The sequence below is a fragment of the Scyliorhinus torazame genome, chromosome 25, assembly GCF_047496885.1.
Source record: "Scyliorhinus torazame isolate Kashiwa2021f chromosome 25, sScyTor2.1, whole genome shotgun sequence".
NCBI classification, from domain to species: domain Eukaryota; kingdom Metazoa; phylum Chordata; class Chondrichthyes; order Carcharhiniformes; family Scyliorhinidae; genus Scyliorhinus; species Scyliorhinus torazame.
In genome coordinates this window covers 2988498-3008693 of record NC_092731.1, presented here as the reverse complement: position 1 = coordinate 3008693, position 20196 = coordinate 2988498, and the positions used below count along the sequence as shown (strand labels likewise).

The 20196-nt window shown below is 49.2% G+C and overlaps 1 protein-coding gene across 1 annotated transcript in view; it reads left to right on the top strand.

Moving 5' to 3' along the window:
- Positions 1-4336, top strand: part of ercc2 (excision repair cross-complementation group 2) — a 77978-nt gene extending 73642 nt beyond the window's left edge. Inside the window, exons 20-21 of the mRNA XM_072489896.1 lie at positions 891-1034; positions 2015-4336. Of these exons, the coding sequence (XP_072345997.1) occupies positions 891-1034; positions 2015-2107 (237 nt within the window). The 3' untranslated portion in view covers positions 2108-4336. The remainder of the gene's footprint in view (positions 1-890; positions 1035-2014) is intronic.
- Positions 4337-20196: the final 15860 nt, after the last annotated feature.

Genomic DNA, 20196 nt, shown 5'->3' with positions numbered 1-20196 from the left:
TTACTGAGTCATGCAGAGTTTGGCTGCCGCTGAGTATGAGGAAATGTACGGAGAGTGGCCCAGGATTCCTGAAGCGCTGGAAGAGCCTGTATTTCACAACCTCAAATTGCTCTAACAGAAATCTGTCGAGCAGCCACCTTATCTGTCCCAATGCAGCCTGGTCACCACCTATAATGCTGCCATCGCTGCTAACTCCCAGATATCCCGAGCTGATAATGGCAACAGATCCTGAATCCGCAGTGTTCCCATTTCAAATTTCATCACTGATGTGGCCTCGCAGCTGAGAGCAGTTCTTTACAAACAGCAGACACACAAAGATTACCCAGTTCACCTGTAAAGAAAGGTCGCACCATGGAGTCTGTGGGTTGGACCTCGCTGTCGAGTGTGGAATCTTTCAATTAATCTTTGTTTGAACATGTGAGGGTCTGTGTGTCAACCGACATTGGGCAGCACGGTAGCATTGTGGATAGCACAATTGCTTCACAGCTCCAGGGTCCCAGGTTCGATTCCGGCTTGGGTCACTGTCTGTGCGGAGTCTGCACATCCTCCCCGTGTGTGCGTGGGTTTCCTCCGGGTGCTCCGGTTTCCTCCCACAGTCCAAAGATGTGCAGGTTAGGTGGATTGGCCATGCTAAATTGCCCTTAGTGTCCAAAATTGCCCTTAGTGCTGGGTGGGGTTACTGGGTTATGGGGATAGGGTGGCGGTGTTGACCTTGGGTAGGGTGCTCTTTCCAAGAGCCGGTGCAGACTCGATGGGCTGAATGGCCTCCTTCTGCACTGTAAATTCTATGATAAGCTATGACACGACGACTGTCTATACTGTACTTTGGCCCGCGTGCTGTCCGGGGGTCTATCCCATTGCCATTGATTCTAACTCTTCTCTCTGGGCAGCGTTTTGCACGAGCTGATAAACGTGGGAAGCTGCCTCGCTGGATCCAGGAACACATCACAGATGGCAACCTCAACCTGACTGTGGACGAGGCGGTGCAAATATCCAAGCACTTCCTGCGACACATGGCCCAGCCGTTCCGACAGGTCAGCTCCTCAATCTTCCTCAGCCGACTTTGACACTTGTTTGCTCTGTCTTGCCTCCGTCGCTGCCTTTCTGTCTCCGTCACGCAAAAATAAACAAACTAAATTGCCACCTGTTCTAATCCCACTTCCCTGCTCCGTAGCCGCTCTGGTTACAGCTCTGTGATGCAGATCCAGGTGCTTCTTAGAGGAGCTGAGCGTTTCGGCCCCCACCACCACCAATTCGGGCAATGCATTCCATACACCCACCTCCCTCTGGGTGAACACGTTTTTCACCATGTCCCGTCTAATCCTCCAGCCAATCACCTTAAATCCATGGCCCCTGATAATTGGTCCTTCTGCCAGGGGAAACTGGTTTTCCTGTCTTGCGATCTAGGCCCCTCCTAATCTTGTGCACCTGGATTAAGTCACTCCCGCCGTCTGTTAGCCCCTACGCTGTCGATAGTGGAGGATCCAGCAGTGGTGATGCCATTAAAAGTTGTAGGGAGATGGTTAGATTCTCTCTTGCTGGAGGTCAGCTTTGTGGTGTGAGTGTTAATTGCTGCTTCTTAGCCCAAGTCTGAATGATGTCCAGGTCTCTCTGCATTTGGACAGGGGCTGATTCAGTACCTGAGGAGTCGCGAATGGTGCTGAACATTGAACATGAATGGTGCAGTCATCTTATGATGGAAGAAAGGTCATTTGATGAGGCACCTGAAGATGGTTGGGCCTCGCACACGACCCTGAGGACCTCCTGCAGTGATGACCCGTTACCGACACTATTGACCTCCAACAAACGCAGCCATCTTCCTTCGTGTCGAGTTATAACTCCAGCCAGCGGAGAATTTTCCTTCTGATCCCTATTGACTCCAGATTTGACAATTGGTGAAATACTGCCTTGGTGTCGAGGGCAGTCACTTAATTACCTCACTTCAGTGTGCTGCTAATCAGCATTATTCCTGATTTATCGTTTAACATTTATCTTTTTTGTGATTTCACTCCAGGAGGATCAGTTGGGATTGTCACTTCTTTCACTCGACCAGCTTGAGTCCGAGGAGATACTCCAGAAGATCCAGCAGATCTCTCACCAAGTGTGAAGGCAGAATGGGAATGTGATTAACTAGCAACGCACAACCTTACCTGCAGGACCTCTGCCAGATCGAACTCCTGCCCAGGAGCGGAGACTCCCCACAGTCTGGGGAGATGGGATTTTGATGGTGGCCTGAGGCAGTTGGGGGGGGGGGGCTGTCAAGCGGGGATGAACAGAGTATTTCACACACATTAGTTGATTGTAAAATATTACTAACATACACTCACGCTGATAAACAGGATTTTGGTAATCAAATCTGCTTATTATTTTTACATCCCTCGTGCCTTACTATTGGTCACTGATGTTAATGGGTCAGGAAACTGACGTTACAGGATCAGGGTCCACGATGATGGAACCAGACAACAAGGAAAAGGAAAAGGGGTCAGTACTGAGGGAGTGCTGCACTGTCGGAGGGTCAGTACTGGGGGAGTGCTGCACGGTCAGAGGGTCAGTACTGAGGGAGTGCTGCACGGTCAGAGGGTCAGTACTGAGGGAGTGCTGCACTGTCAGAGGGTCAGTACTGAGGGAGTGCAGCACTGTCGGAGGGTCAGCACTGAGGGAGCGCCGCACTGTCAGAGGGTCAGTAATGAGGGAGTGCTGCACTGTCAGAGGGTCAGCACTGAGGGAGCGCCGCACTGTCAGAGGGTCAGTACTGAGGGAGTGCCGCACTGTCAGAGGGTCAGTAATGAGGGAGTGCTGCAATGTCAGAGGGTCAGTACTGAGGGAGTGCTGCACTGTCAGAGGGTCAGTACTGAGGGAGTGCCGCACTGTCAGAGGGTCAGTACTGAGTGAGTGCTGCACTGTCAGAGGGTCAGTACTGAGGGAGTGCTGCACTGTCAGAGGGTCAGTACTGAGGGAGTGCTGCACTGTCAGAGGGTCAGTACTGAGGGAGTGCCGCACTGTCAGAGGGTCAGTACTGAGGGAGTGCCGCACTGTCAGAGGGTCAGTACTAACGGAGTGCCGCACTGTCAAAGGGTCAGTACTGAGGGAGTGCTGCACTGTCTGAGGGTCAGTGCTGAGAATGCGCTGCACTGTCAGAGGGTCAGTTCTGAGGGTGTGCCGCTCTGTCAGAGGGTCAGTGCTGAGGGTGTGCTGCACTGTCAGAGGGTCAGTACTGAGGGAGTGCCGCACTGTCAGAGGGTCAGTAATGAGGGAGTGCTGCAATGTCAGAGGGTCAGTACTGAGGGAGTGCTGCACTGTCAGAGGGTCAGTACTGAGGGAGTGCTGCACTGTCAGAGGGTCAGTACTGAGTGAGTGCTGCACTGTCAGAGGGTCAGTACTGAGGGAGTGCTGCAGTGTCAGAGGGTCAGTACTGAGTGAGTGCTGCACTGTCAGAGGGTCAGCACTGAGGGAGCGCCGCACTGTCAGAGGGTCAGTACTGAGGGAGTGCCGCACTGTCAGAGGGTCAGTACTGAGGGAGTGCTGCACTGTCAGAGGGTCAGTACTGAGGGAGTACTGTACTGTCAGAGGGTCAGTACTGAGGGAGTACTGTACTGTCAGCGGGCCAGTATTGAGGGAGTGCCGCACTGTCAGAGGGTCAGTACTGAGGGAGTGCCGCACTGTCAGAGGGTCAGTACTGAGGGAGTGCTGCACTGTCAGAGGGTCAGTACTGAGGGAGTGCTGCACTGTCCGACTGTCAGTACTGAGGGAGTGCCGCACTGTTAGAGGGTCAGTACTGAGGGAGTGCCGCACTGTCAGAGGGTCAGTACTGAGGGAGAGCCGCACTGTCAGAGGGTCAGTACTGAGGGAGTACTGTACTGTCAGCGGGCCAGTATTGAGGGAGTGCCGCACTGTCAGAGGGTCAGTACTGAGGGAGTGCCGCACTGTCAGAGGGTCAGTACTGAGGGAGTGCTGCACTGTCAGAGGGTCAGTACTGAGGGAGTGCTGCACTGTCCGACTGTCAGTACTGAGGGAGTGCCGCACTGTTAGAGGGTCAGTACTGAGGGAGTGCCGCACTGTCAGAGGGTCAGTACTGAGGGAGTGCCGCACTGTCAGAGGGTCAGTACTGAGGGAGTGCCGCACTGTCAGAGGGTCGGTGCTGCGCAGGTGCTGCATTGTTGGAAGTCGTGTCTTTCGGCTGAAACATTGTCTCACTCGGATGCTGAAGATCGCACCGTTTTGGAGAAGGTGAAGAGCATTCTCTCTGAAAACTGGACCAATAGATATCTCTCAATCCCAAAATCAGACTGAAGCAAATCGAAAATGAATGTGTAAATAAATTGCTTTTTCACTTGAAGTGTTTTGCGCTGTGGATTATATAGAGGGAAGAGACAGAATGGCAGTTATTGTATTTCTTATCCTTGAATGAAAAGTGTGATAGAAAAGAGAGAATGTTCGGGGTGTTACGATCCCTGTAGAGGCCAATGACGTTTAGAATGCGATATCAGTTTCCCAATGACTGATGCAAAGAATCAAACAAGATTTTGTATTTTAAGAATTTTGCTGTAAAAAAAAAAAAAAAATAGCTAAAATGACATACAATCATAGAAACAAGCATAGAAAATAGGAGCAAGAGGAGGATATTCGGCCCTTCGAGCCTGCTCCACCATTCAGTATAATCATGGCTGATCATCCAACTCAACAGCCTAATCACCCATTCCCCCCATATCCTTTGATCCCCTCCTTTCTGAGTCTACCCTGTCTTATCCTGTTACAATTTTATTTCAATGAAATCGCCTCTTCTAAGCTCCAATGAATATAATCCTAACCGACCTAGTCTCTCCTCGTATGACAGTCCCGCCATCCCTGGAATCAGTCTGGTAAACCTTTGCTGCTCTCCCTCGAGAGCAAGAACATCCTTCCTCAGAGAAGGAGACCAAAACTGCCCACAATACTCCAGGTGTGGCCTCACCAAGGCTCCTGTACAATTGCAGTAAAACATCTCTATTCTTGTATTCAAATCCTCATCCACTAAACATTACTATCCCAGTCGATGTTATAAATGGACGGGAAGATCCCAGAATGGAGCCCTGACTCAAAAGGCTGTAACTTTTACTGTTTTTTTACGAAACGTGGAGGGATAGTCACAGGGCCAGTAATTAGTTTTAACAACAAGAAAAAAAGTATTTCTTAAACATGGAAAAAAAATTGGATTATGATATAATATTCCTTTACTCCTCCTTCAATTATACACAGATCTAATATTAACATGGATTACAAAGTGCACCTTAAGCTACAGTGGTCTCATCAACACAAAGTCCCTTTTAATCAGACAAGATGATTGTGTTAAGACGCACTCTGCTCTGAACCCAAGTGAATGTGGATTACTCCTGAAGATTCTCCTCCCGTGAGCCCCCACCTTGTCTGACTGAACTGCGGCTTCCAGACAAGAAATTTCAAATTCCGCTTTCAAAGGTCGCACTTCCAAATCTTCTTTTAAATTCTGCTTGCCCTCTGCTGCTCCCATCAAGGTTTCACTTTCAGGTTTTACACCTCTCCCTCAGGTTTCCTTTGTCTTAAAGGCTTTTACACAAACTCCGAGGACCAGACACTGATTTCCACAACTATTTCAAATAATGGACGAGATCGTCCGGCTGCCTACACAGGCGGATCTTTCTGTCTCGCCGCTGGCGAATCCCCACCGCGTGTCTCCCGGCAGCGCGGGGTGGATTCAATGGAAATACTATCAGCAGTGCCGGACCAGAAGATCCCACCGCCGGCCACAGCAGGCCGCCCCCGGGGAACATGCCGCGGGAGAGGCCAGAGAACCTCGCCCAATGTCTCCCAAACTGTAGTAACTTCTCAGAAACTTTAGCTAATATATTCCTGGCCTCTCAAGATCCAATGTCTTTTCAACTCTCTGTGATATTCCTGATCAGTAATCAGTTCTGGTTCCCTCTTCCATTAACTCCAGACTTCGTTTCTCTGGTTTCCTTAACTAGCTGGAGTTTAGATTTTTGCCACCTGTTTTCTTAACCATTACTCCAGAGTATGACCTTTCTTCCAGCAAGCCTGAGAGAAATGTTCCCTCTTTAGCCTTCAAAAATCAACTGGTTTTAGAGCTGTGAGAGTTGCGTTCTCTCTCACTACCTATCTCCAACTGCAATCAAATTAGTTAAACTAAAACTTCTAAGTTTCTCTATCTTACAAGGCCCCAATTGTTAAGCAACCACTGTTGGTTTATTTACTCTTCATGCCACAGCCCCTTCTAAGCACAAAAGAATCACAATTGGAATTGAAACCAACCCCCACACATACAAATATCTTTGTCCAGCATGAATCGAACTATATGTTTTACCCTTCCACACACACAAACATTAAACCCACTTAAAACAATCTGTTATTTCTAATGTTCACCAATCTAAATATAAATCCTGTGAAAAACTACCTTTATTTTCCTGACAACTAATATTTTAAATTTAGTAAAGTTAATTCCCATCGACTTCTTAGCACAACTGAAAACTCTAAGCTGCACTCTCAGTGGAAATGTAGTCCAGTTTATAAAATCAGAACCTTTTCTACTTGCCTCACCAGGGTGAATCTACCAGCGTCCTTTTTAAAAGCAAGTCCCCATTCTGAATTCTCCTCTGTGTACCCGAACAGGCGCCGGAATGCGGCAACTAGGGGCTTTTCACAGGAACTTCATTGCAGTGTTAATGTAAGCCTCCTTGTGACGATAAAGATTATTATTATTATCTCGGGACAGATTTCGTAGGAGGTCTAATCCCACTCTGCAGTTACTCCATTTTATCTTGAATTAAAAGACAGTTTAAAATGTAACCATCCTTATAAACTCCATTGTTTGAAAAGTGGTGAGTGCGAAGTGAACCTGAGTGTTGCAGAGGGATAGATCCCTTTGGGATGCAGAAAGGGGAGGGGAGATGTGTTTGGAGGTGTTTTGGCAAAGACTGACCCCTGAATGTGGAGGCTGGGGCGGAGGGGGGGGGGGAGGTGAGGACAAGGGCAACCCTATCATGGTTCTGGGAGGGGTAGGAAGGGGTGAGAGTAAAAAGGTAAATTAGATCAGAATGCCTGTCAGCCACAGTGAGGGAGAATCTTCGGTGAGGAGAAAGGAGGACGTATCGGCAGTGTTAGTGAGGAAGGTTACATCATCAGAACAAATGCAATGAAATCGGGAAAACTGGGGAATCAGTGTAAGGAAGTGTTGTCAAGGGAGCTGTGAAAGTCTATGGGCTGATATAATAATAATCTTTATTAGTACAAAGAACAAAGAAAATTACAGCGCAGGAACAGGCCCTTCGGCCCTCCCAGCCGGCGCCGATCCAGATCCTTTATCTAAACCTGTCTTCTATTTTCCAGGGATCTACTTCCCTCTGTTCCCCGCCCGTTCATATATCTGTCCAGATGCATCTTAAATGATGCTATCGTGCCCGCCTCTACCACCTCCGCCGGCAAGGCATTCCAGGCACCCACCACCCTCTGCGTAAAAAACTTTCCACGTACATCTCCCTTAAACTTTCCCCCTCTCATCTTGAAATCGTGACCCCTTGTAATTGACACCCCCACTCTTGGAAAAAGCTTGTTGCTATCCACCTTGTCCATACCTCTCATAATTTTGTAGACCTCAATCAGGTCCTCCCTCAACCTCCGTCTTTCCAACAAAAGCAATCCTAATCTACTCAACCTTTCTTCATAGCTCGTACCCTCCATACCAGGCAACATCCTGGTGAACCTCCTCTGCACCCTCTCTAAAGCATCCACATCCTTCTGGTAATGTGGCGACCAGAACTGCACGCAGTATTCCAAATGTGGCCTAACCAAAGTCCTATACAACTGTAACATGACCTGCCGACCCAATACCTCGGCCGATGAAGGCAAGCATGCTATATGCCTTCTCGACCACTCTATCGACCTGCGTTGCCACCTTCAGGGTACAATGGACCTGAACTCCCAGATCTCTCGGTACATCAATTTTCCCCAAGACTCTTCCATTGACCGTATAGTCCGCTCTTGAATTAGATCTTCAAAATGCATCACCTCGCATTTGCCTGGATTGAACTCCATCTGCCATTTCTCTGCCCAACTCTCCAATCTATCTACATTTTGCTGTATTCTCTGACAGTCCTCCTCGCTATCCGCAACTCCACCAATCTTAGTATCATCTGCAAACTTGCTAATCAGGCCACCTATACCTTCGTCCAGATCATTTATGTATATCACAAACAACAGTGGTCCGAGCATGGATCCCTGTGGACCACCACTAGTCACCCTTCTCCATTTTGAGACACTCCCTTCCACCACTACTCTCTGTCTCCTGTTGCCCAGCCAGTTCTTTATCCATCTAGCTAGTACACCCTGAACCCCATACGACATCACTTTTTCCATCAACCTACCATGGGAAACTTTATCAAACGCCTTACTGAAGTCCATGTATATGACATCTACAGCCCATCCCTCATCAATTAACAAAGAACAAAGAAATGTACAGCACAGGAACAGGCCTTTCGGCCCTCCAAGCCCGTGCCGACCATGCTGCCCGACTAAACTACAATCTTCTACACTTCCTGGGTCCGTATCCCTCTATTCCCATCCTATTCATGTATTTGTCAAGATGCCCCTTAAATGTCACTATCGTCCCTGCTTCCACCACCTCCTCCAGTAGCGAGTTCCAGTCACCCACTACCCTCTGCGTAAAAAATTTGCCTCGTACATCTACTCTAAACCTTGCCCCTCTCACCTTAAACCTATGCCCCCTAGTAATTGACCCCTCTACCCTGGGGAAAAGCCTCTGACTATCCACTCTGTCTATGCCCCTCATAATTTTGTAGACCTCTATCAGGTCTCGCCTCAACCTCCTTCGTTCCAGTGAGAACAAACCGAGTTTATTCAACCGCTCCTCATAGCTAATGCCCTCCATACCAGGCAACATTCTGGTAAATCTCTTCTGCACCCTCTCTAAAGCCTCCACATCCTTCTGGTAGTGTGGCGACCAGAATTGAACACTATACTCCAAGTGTGGCCTAACTAAGGTTCTATACAGCTGCAACATGACTTGCCAATTCTTATACTCAATGCCCCGGCCAATGAAGGCAAGCATGCCGTATGCCTTCTTGACTACCTTCTCCACCTGTGTTGCCCCTTTCAATGACCTGTGGACCTGTACTCCTAGATCTCTTTGACTTTCAATACTCGAGGGTTCTACCATTCACTGTATATTGCCTACCTGCATTAGACCTTCCAAAATGCATTACCTCACATTTGTCCGGATTAAACTCCATCTGCCATCTCTCCGCCCAAGTCTCCAAACAATCTAAATCCTGCTGTATCCTCTGACAGTCCTCATCGCTATCCGCAATTCCACCAACCTTTGTGTCGTCTGCAAACTTACTAATCAGACCAGTTACATTTTCCTCCAAATCATTTATATATACTACAAAGAGCAATGGTCCCAGCACTGTTCCCTGTGGAACACCACTGGTCACAGCCCTCCAATTAGAAAAGCATCCTTCCATTGCTACTCTCTGCCTTCTATGACCTAGCCAGTTCTGTATCCACCTTGCCAGCTCACCCCTGATCCCGTGTGGCTTCACCTTTTGTACTAGTCTACCATGAGGGACCTTGTCAAAGGCCTTACTGAAGTCCATATAGACAACATCCACTGCCCTACCTGCATCAATCACCTTAGTGACCTCCTCGAAAAACAAGTTAGTGAGACACGACCGCCCCTTCACAAAACCATGCTGCCTCTCACTAATACGTCCATTTGCTTCCAAATGGAAGTAGATCCTGTCTCGAAGAATTCTCTCCAGTAATTTCCCTACCACTGAAGTAAGGCTCACCGGCCTGTAGTTCCCTGGATTATCCTTGCTACCCTTCTTAAACAGAGGAACAACATTGGCTATTCTCCAGTCCTCCGGGACATCCCCTGAAGACAGTGAGGATCCAAAGATTTCTGTCAAGGCCTCAGCAATTTCCTCTCCAGCCTCCTTCAGTATTCTGGGGTAGGTCCCACCAGGCCCTGGGGACTTATCTACCTTAATATTTTTTAAGACACCCAACACCTCGTCTTTTTGGATCTCAATGTGACCCAGGCTATCTACACACCCTTCTCCAGACTCAACATCTACCAATTTCTTCTCTTTGGTGAATACTGATGCAAAGTATTCATTTAGTACCTCGCCCATTTCCTCTGGCTCCACACATAGATTCCCTTGCCTATCCTTCAGTGGGACAACCCTTTCCCTGGCTACCCTCTTGCTTTTTATGTACGTAAACGTAACGTTGTCACTTCCTCAAAGAATTCTATTAGGTTTGTAAGACATGACCTTCCCTGCACAAAATCATGCTGCCTATCACTGATAAGTCTATTTTCTTCCAAATGTGAATAGATCCTATCCCTCAGTATCTTCTCCAACAGTTTGCCTACCACTGACGTCAAGCTCACAGGTCCATAATTCCCTGGATTATCCCTGCTATCCTTCTTAAACAAAGGGACAACATTAGCAATTCTCCAGTCCTCCGGGACCTCACCCGTGCTCAAGGATGCTGCAAAGATATCTGTTAAGGCTCCAGCTATTTCTTCCCTCAGCAACCTGGGATAGATCCCATCCGGACCTGGGGACTTGTCCACCTTAATGCCTTTTAGAATATCCAAAACTTCCCCCTTCCTTATGCCGACTTGACCTAGAGTATTTAAACATCCATCCTTCGCCTCAACATCCGTCATGTCCCTCTCCTTGGTGAATACCGATGCAAAGTACTCATTAAGAATCTCACCCATTTCCTCTGACTCCACGCATAAATTGCCTCTTTTGTCTTTGAGTGGGCCAATCCTTTCTCCAGTTACCCTCTTGCTCCTTATATAAGAATAAAAGGCTTTGGGATTTTCTTTAACCCTGTTAGACAAAAACATTTCATGACCCCTTTTAGCCCTCTTTATTGCGTGTTTGAGTTTTGTCCTACTTTCCCGATATTCCCCAAAGCTTCATCAGATTTAAGTCGCCTAGATCTTATGTATGCTTCCTTTTTCATCTTAGCTAGTCTCACAATTCCACCCGTCATCCATGGTTCCCTAATCTTGCCATTTATATCCCTCATTTTCACAGGGACATGTCTGTCCTGCACTCTAATCAACCTTTCCTTAAAAGACTCCCACATTTCAAATGTGGATTTACCCTTAAAGAGCTGCTCCCAATCCACATTCCCTAGCTCCTGCCGAATTTTGTTATACTTGGCCTTTCCCCAATTTAGCACTCTTCCTTTAGGACCACTCTGGTCTTTGTCCATGAGTATTCTAAAACTTACGGAATTGTGATCGCTATTCCCAAAGTAATCACCGACTGAAACTTCAACCACCTGGCCGGGATCATTCCCCAATACCAGGTCCAGTATGGCCCCTTCCCGAGTTGGACTATTTACATACTGCTCTAAAAAACTCTCCTGGATGCTCCTTACAAATTCTGCTCCATCTACGCCTCCAACACTACATGAGTCCCATTCAATGTTGGGGAAGTTAAAATCTCCCATCACGACCACCCTATTGCTCCTACATTTTTCTATAATCTGTCTACATATTTGTACCTCTACTTCACGCTCGCTTTTGGGAGGCCTGTAGTAAAGTCCCAACAATGTTACTGCACCCTTCCTATTTCTTAGCTCTACGCATATTGCCTCAGTGCTCGAATCCTCCATCGTGCTCTCCTTAATCATGGCTGTGATATCATCTCTGACCAGTAATGCAACTCCTCCACCCCTTTTACCTCCCTCTCTATCCCTCCTGAAGCATCTATACCCTGGGATATTTAGTTGCCAGTCTTGCCCTTCCCTCAACCAAGTCTCCATAATACCAATAACATCATATTCTCAGGTACTAATCCAAGCCCTAAGTTCATCTGCCTTACCTGCTACACTTCTCGCATTGAAACAAACGCACCTCAGACCACCTGTCCCTTTGCGTTCATCATCTCTTCCCTGTCTACTCTTCCCCTTAGTCACATTGAGTTTATTATCTAGTACCTTACTGGCTTTAGTTGCTGCCTCTTTACTGACCTCTAACTTCCTAATCTGCTTCCCATCCCCCTGCCACATTAGTTTAAAACCTCCCCAACAGTGTTAGCAAAAGCACCCCCTCGGACTTTGGTTCCAGTCCTGCCCAGGTGTGGACCATCCGATTTGTAATGGTCCCACCGCCCCAGAACCGGTTCCAATGTCCCAAAAATCTGAACCCCCCCTCCCTCCTGCACCATTTCTCAAGCCACATATTCATTCTGACTATTCTTGAATTTCTACTCTGACTGTCTCGTGGCACTGGTAGAAATCCTGAGATTAACACCTTTGAGGTCCTACTTTTTAACTTATCTCCTAACTCCCTAAATTCTGATTGTAGGACCTCATCCCGTTTTTTACCTATATCGTTGGTGCCTATATGCACCACGACAACTGGCTGTTCACCCTCCCCCTTCAGTATGTCCTGCAGCCGATCTGAGACATCCCTGACCCGTGCACCCGGGAGGCAACATAACATTCGGGAGTCTCGTTTTTGACCACAGAAACGCCTGTCTACTCCCCTTCCGATTGAATCCCCTATGACTATAGCCCTGCCAGTCTTTTTCCCGCCCTTCTGTGCAGCAGAGCCAGCTACGGTGCCATGAGCCTGGCTACTACTGCCTTCTGGTGAGTTATCTCCCCCAACAGTATCCAAAACGGTATACCTGTTTTGGAGGGAGATGACCGCAGGGGTCACCTGCACTGCCTTCCTGCTCTTTCTCTGCTCTTTAGTCACCCATTTCCTGTCTCCCTCACCAATCCTAATCTGCGGTGTGCCGAACTCACTGAACGTGCTATCCACGACCTCCTCAGCATCGCGGATGCTCCAAAGTGAGTCCATCCGCAGCTCCAGAGCCGTCATGCGGTCTAACAGGAGCTGCAGCTGGATACACTTCCCTCACATGAAGGAGTCAGGGGCATCGGCTGCGTCCCTGAACTCCCACATTCAGCACGAGGAGCATAACACGGGTCTGGGATCTCCTGCCATTTTTACACTTTACCTGAACTGATTACAAATATAATATCAAATAATGAATAAGTGAAAGGAATAAGGATTTTACTTATAAATCACAATACTTACCAACCCAGGAAGAGTTAAATTTCTCCCAGCTACTTACCTTCCCGACAGACCCCTGGCCACTGCTCCCGCCGAAAATCTGAAGCTATAACTTGCGGATAAAAGAAAAAGAAAAGAGAGAGCTTACCTGATATTCACTCAGCCCCTTAGGTTAGAAGAGGTGGAAGGGTGGGAGATACTACAAGTGTAGTGTCTCAGGTTTAGCAACCGCCCAACTTAAATAGAGGTAAAAATCAAACACTTAAGCACCTACCTGATTCCCAAGCTGCACTCGCTGTGCTCCGGCTCCCTCTCTCTCTCCCGCTCCCGAAAAATGAAGGCTGCTGGAACCTGGGGCCAAGTTTAAACACTTACCTAGTGTCACAAGTAGACTTACATTAACACCACAATGAAGTTACTGTGAAAATCCCCTGGTCGCCACATTCCGGCGCCTGTTCGGGTTCACAGAGGGAGAATTCAGAATGTCCAATTCACCTAACAGCCCGTTTTTCGGGACTTGTGGGAGGAAACCTGTTATAACCTGCCTACTTACCATTGGCTGGGGACTAATGACAATCCCACAATCCTGTGGGAGTATGAGCTTCCCCAATGAGGGGAGCGGAGAAACCATTAGTAAACTCCTAGTATAAATAAAGCTGGCCAGTTTAGGAACCAGCAGGAAGGAGTGTGCAGCAAGGGCAGTTGCTGCTGCTGTTATATAGACATGTTATTGTAAATAAATGTTATTACTTTGTGTCCTTAAAACTCGTGCTGGATTCTTCGTGGCCCTCACTAAACTGGCGACGAGGGTTAAAGTGAATAGCTGTCTACACTGCTGAAGCCACCTCCCTGGATTTTTGTTGGATACAGGTTGGAAGTTGTTTTCTATTATACCATGCCTCTGTACGGACGTTTGGATGTTTTTGATGCTGCGCTGGAAAGCTGGAACCAGTACACACAACGGATGCGTTACTATTTCCGGGCAAACAATATCACCGAAAACGAGCGCCAGGTGGTCATATTGCTCACCGCCTGCGGCCCGCATACGTTTGGGGTGATTAGGAGCCTTACGTACCCAGCTGCGCCGGACACCAAAACGTTTGACGAACTTGTGAATTTAGTGGGGCAACATTTTAACCCAACCCCGTCCACGATAGTCCAGCGTTACCGGTTTAATACTGCTGAGAGGACCCCTGGAGAATCCCTTGCCGATTTTCTATCCAGGCTACGCAGGATTGCGGAGTACTGTGACTATGGTGAGACCTTGTCAGAAATGTTACGCGACCGTTTGGTTTGCGGTATTAACAATGCGGCCACCCAGAGAAAGTTGTTAGCTGAGCCAACATTGACTTTTCAACAGGCCATTCAAATAGTATTGTCCCGAGAGAGCGCAGAACGAGGAGTGCAGGAGCTACAGGGAATGGAAGTGCATGCCTTGGAGCGCAACCCCTTCTGTCCAAAAACGTCCCCCCGCACTCCTGCGGTACCTTGGGCGAGGCAACGTCCGGACCGACGCCAGTGGCCATCGGACATTCCTCCCCGAAGGGAGCCTTCTCCAGAGCCAATGGATGAGGAGCCATGTCCGTGTCAGACTTGTAGGCACCGACCCCGTCGCGGCCGGCAGTCCTGGAGGCGCTAGAGGTGCTGTCGTTCCGACCGAAACTGGGACCAGCCCAGGGGCCGTAACTGGGACCAGCCCAGGGGCCGTAACTGGGACCAGCCCAGGGGCCGTACCTTCCATGTGGATGAACCTGCGGCGACTACTCCCGAGGACGTGGAGACGGAGGACGACTGCCTGCAGCTGCATTGTGTGGCAGCTCCCCGTGTGGCCCCCATTAAGGTGACAGTACGGGTCAATGGCCACCCGCTTGAGATGGAGTTGGACACTGGCGCAGTGGTCTCCGTGATCGCCCAGAGGACCGCATCAAGCAGGGTATACAGACCCTTACATTAACCGACTCACAGGCCAGGTTGGCCACCGACACGGGGGAACCATTGGACATTGCAGGAACTACAATGATCACTGTTGTTTATGGACGCCAGGAGGGGCGTTTCCCACTTATCGTGGTGCGAGGCCATGGGCCCAGCCTGTTGGGTCGGAACTGGTTGCGCCATTTGCGGTTGCAATGGCAGCACATCCTCCAAACAGTTTCTGGAGGGTTGACTGAGGTGCTAGGACGATACCCAGAGGTATTCCAGCCTGGTCTGGGGAAAATAAAAGGGGCCGTAGCCCGTATCCAAGTCGAACCAGGAGCCACGCCGCGCTATTTCCGGGCGCGCCCGGTGCCTTACGCCATGCTCGAGAAGGTAGAAGGGGAGCCCATTCATTTGGAGAGTTTGGGTATTATCAGGCCCGTCCGTTTCGCTGACTGGGCAGCACCAATTGTACCTGTAATGAAGCCAGATGCCACAGTTCGCTTGTGTGGCGACTATAAACTTACAGTGAATACGGCTTCCCGACTCGGCTGATATCCAATGCCTCGCATAGAGGATCTCTACGCGAAGCTTGCAGGTGGACTCCTGTTCACAAAATTAGATATGAGTCACGCCTACCTGCAGTTGGAGCTGGACCCTGCCTCCCGACCATATGTAACGATTAATACACACCAGGGCCTGTATGAATATACATGGTTGCCCTTTGGAGTATCCTCTGCCTGCGCAATTTTTCAACGTGTTATGGAGGGCATTCTGTGAGGTTTACCGCGTGTCGCTGTCTACCTAGATGACGTGTTGTTTACAGGGACGTCGGAGCAGGAACATTTGGAAAATCTGGAGGCTGTCCTTAGACGCTTTTCGGAGGCTGGAGTCCGTTTACGTCGCACAAAGTGCGTATTTCAGGCAAAGGAAGTAGTCTACCTGGGTTATCGGGTGGACCGCGAAGGTTTGCACCCCGTCGCAGAGAAGGTGCATGCAATTCAACATGCCCCCACCCCGACTGACACTTCACATCTTCGTTCTTTTCTCGGTCTCGTAAACTATTACGGGAAGTTCCTCCCCAATCTGGCAACTACGCTGGCCCCCTTACACCTTCTGCTAAAGAAAAATCACACCTGGGTTTGGGGTCAGCCGCAAGAAACCGCTTTCCGGCGGGTAAAGCAACAATTGTCGTCGTCTGGGTTACTAGCCCACTATGATCCTGGAAAGCCTTTGCTCGTCACATGTGATGCATCCCCGTATGGTATTGGGGCCGTCCTGTCCCACAAGATGGAGAACGGGGCCGAGCGACCGATAGCTTTCGCCTCCCGCACATTGACTGCAGCGGAGAAAAAGTACGCGCAGATCGAGAAGGAGGGCCTGGCAGTGGTTTTTGCGGTGAAACGCTTCCACCAGTACGTGTACGGCCGCCATTTCACTATCGTGACTGATCATAAGCCTCTGCTGGGACTTTTCAGAGAGGATAAGCCAATACCGGCCATTGCTTCCGCACGGATCCAGCGCTGGGCTTTGTTGCTTGCTGCATACGAGTATTCTCTGGAGCACAAACCAGGTACGCAGATAGCAAATGCCGACGCACTGAGCCGATTGCCTTTATCGACCGGCCCCATGTCGACCCCCACGACCGGTGAGATGGTTGCAACCCTAAATTTTATGGACACCTTGCCTGTCACGGCATCACAGATCCGTGAGTGGACCCAGACGGAGCCAGTCCTGTCAAAGGTTCGGCACATAGTCCTGTATGGTGGGCAGCATAGACAGCTCCCAGGCGAGTTGCGGGCATTTTCCTCCAAGCTGTCAGAATTCAGCGTGGAAGACGGCATCCTCTTGTGGGGGACGCGTGTGATTGTCCCGGAAAAAGGCCAGGAGCTGATACTAACAGACTTGCACAATGGGCATCCAGGCGTGACCAAAATGAAAATGTTGGCCCGGAGTTATGTCTGGTGGCCAGGCCTCGACACCGACATTGAGAAGGTGGCCCAAAACTGCTCCATTTGCCAGGAGCATCAGAAGCTTCCGCCGGCCGTGCCCCTACATCTCTGGGAATGGCCAGGGCGGCCTTGGGCACGCTTGCATGCAGATTTCGCAGGCCCTGTTCAAGGATCCATGTTCCTTCTATTAATCGACGCCCAGTCTAAATGGCTGGAGGTGCATAAGATGCAGGGGACAACATCCTGCGCAACAATTGAAAAAATGCGTTTGTCGTTTAGTACGCATGGCCTCCCCGAGGTGCTGGTCACGGATAACGGCACTCCATTCACGAGTGAGGAGTTTGCTAGGTTTACAAAGATGAACGGCATCCGCCATATCCGCACTGCCCCTTACCACCCGGCTTCAAATGGGTTGGCGGAGCGCGCAGTGCAGACATTCAAAAGAGGTCTAAAGAAGCAGTCTTCCGGATCAATGGACACGAGACTGGCTCGCTTTTTGTTTACGTACAGGACCACCCCCCACTGGGGTGACTGGGGTAGCTCCCGCAGAACTCCTAATGGGCCGGAGACTTCGCACCTGTCTTAGTATGGTTTTCCCGGACATTGGCGCAAAAGTACTCCGCACACAAGAATGGCAGGGACAGGGATTTTCTCGGCATCAGCCGATTTGGCAGTTTGCACCCGGTGACCCAGTGTTCGTTCGGAATTTTGCTGGTGGTGCCCAGTGGGTTCCTGGTGTAATCTTTCGCCAAACGGGCCCTATATCTTACCAGGTGCAAGCCCAGGGTCGTCTCCAGCGCAAACACGTAGACCATGTTCGGTCCAGAAGACTATCCCCTCAAAAGATTCCCCGCCCCCGGAGCTCATTTCTACAGCGGCAAAGACCAGAGACAAGGGAAGGTAGTCCTCACAATCTTCCACTGGTGCCTCACTCGAAGCCTGCGCAGGTCGTTACAGAACCGAATGGAGATAGAAACGCTGACATGACGGAGGCAGCAGACTCTGACTCCGAGATGGAGACACAGGATGCATCTGAGGGGGAATCCTCGGGTCCACGGGCCGTGGATGTACAACCGTTGCGCCGTTCATCACGGAAGCGCCGGTCTCCGTCTCGTTACACGCCGCCTGATCCAGCGCCGCGTGCAAATGGCGTCCGGCCTGCGGCCAAACGAGTCCGACACCCTCCTTCGCCAGGGTCTTCGGTGGATTCCTTGGACTTTGGGGGAGAGGGATGTTATAACCTGCCTACTTAATATTGGCTGGGGACTAATGACTATCCCACAATCCTGTGGGAGTGTGAGCTTCCCCAATGAGGGGGGCGGAGAAACCATTAGTAATCTCCAAGTATAAATAAAGCTGGCCAGTTTGGAACCAGCAGGAAGGAGTGAGCAGCAAGGGAAGTTACTGCTACTGTTATGTATATATGTTATTGTAAATAAATGTTATTACTTTGTATCCTTAAAACTCGTGCTGGATTCTTCGTGGCCCTCACAAAAAAAACGGAGCACCCGGAGGAAACCCACGCAGACATGGGGAGAAGGTGAAGACTCCGCATGGACAGTGAGCCAAGCCGGGAATCGAACCCGGGACCGCGGAGCTGTGAAGCAACAGTGCTAACAACTGCTGGCTGATAGGCTATCCCCAGAAATGGAGCCAAAGAAACCAAGGAAGGAAGAGTCAGAGATGGACCATGTGAAGGTTGAGAGACTGAAAATTGGAAACAAAATTGATGAGGTTTTGCAGTTCAGGGTGGGAGCTGGAAGTATCATCAATATAGTGGCAAAAAGAGGTGAGAGAGAGTGCCTGAGGAAGACTGGAACCAAGAAAGTCTCACAAAAATCTAAATATTCCCAGTTTGATGAAAGGTTAGCTTTTGTTATTCCCTCCACAGACACGCTGAGTGTTTCCAGCATTTTCTGTTTAAACAGATCGGTAATCGCTGTTTGTGGAATATTACTATGCACCGATTGCATAAAATGCTTTGCACCTTTGTTTACCGCAGGTCGTCCCAAAGTGCTTTCCAGCCAATTAAGTAATTTTGAGGCATAACCAGGGAAATAATGTAGTAAATGCAGCAAAGTATTTCTGGGCTATATTTTTGTCCCATTTGCTTTTGCCCATGTAGTATGGCCTGTCCCCCACCAGGTGGTGGTGTTGACTGTAGAAATGATTATTCATTCTCCATAAAGAGCAGCACTGACACCTCGTGACCAAAACCCTTATTACATGAATCCAGAACCGAATTGAGAAGGTTTCTCATGCTCTCATCTCTTTCTCGGGGGAGTAGCTGATGCCTCACTCTTGCTCAGGAGTCACTTGGGCTAACTTTAGTTGTGATCGAAACTAAGAATCCATCATCCTAATTTTGTAACGCAAAGTTTAATCTCAGTGGTTTGTTAAAGGTTTATCAAATTTAGCCAAGTATTTTTTGGCCCAGATAAAGGGGATGTTGCCGATTTAACATGTGTGGATTTCCGTAGAGCATTTAATCACGCTTACCTCAAAAAGCTTGAAAAATACTCAGGGAAGCTCTGTGACGGGGCCGATTACATTTCTAACTTTTCCCACTGCTGCTGCAGGTCACAGATCTGAAACATGGGTTACAGTCAAATACTATTGAGCAGCAGGGCAGGTCCTCCTTCTCCAGGCCTGGCCCTCACTTGGCTCCTGTCCCACAGACACGGGCAACAGAACAAAGGGAGAAGACAGGGGCCAAAATCTGGAATTGGTTTTGTCCCAGGCAGAACCACAGAACGCTCAGTCAATCTCTGAACTAAAGCCCAAATTCAAAAGGAAAATAATTTCAAAACGGAATTCAACAGGGAGCAACGGAAATTCAGGTTATTCAGCAGCACATCAGTGAAGGAGATGTGGAGCATTTTTAAAGATATAAAACAGCGTGCCGGTTAAATACACTCCCAACATCAACCAGCTCAAATTAAACAAACATCTGCCAAACTGGATTGCACGTGAAAATGAAGGAAATCCAACAAGAACAGTTCCAGGGAGAATCTCGAACTTCCAGCCCTCCCCTTCCCTTTAATCCCATTCTTCCACCGCAATCTCCTTCCCAACATCACCTCTCCAACTCCACTCCAAACTCCCAACTACCCCTCCAACTCCTGACCCCTAACCCACCCTCCGATTGAAATCCTTCTTCCCCTTTCTCATCACTAGCTGCCCCCTCCCCCCTCCCACCTTCTTACACATTTCCCCTCAGGACTGGAT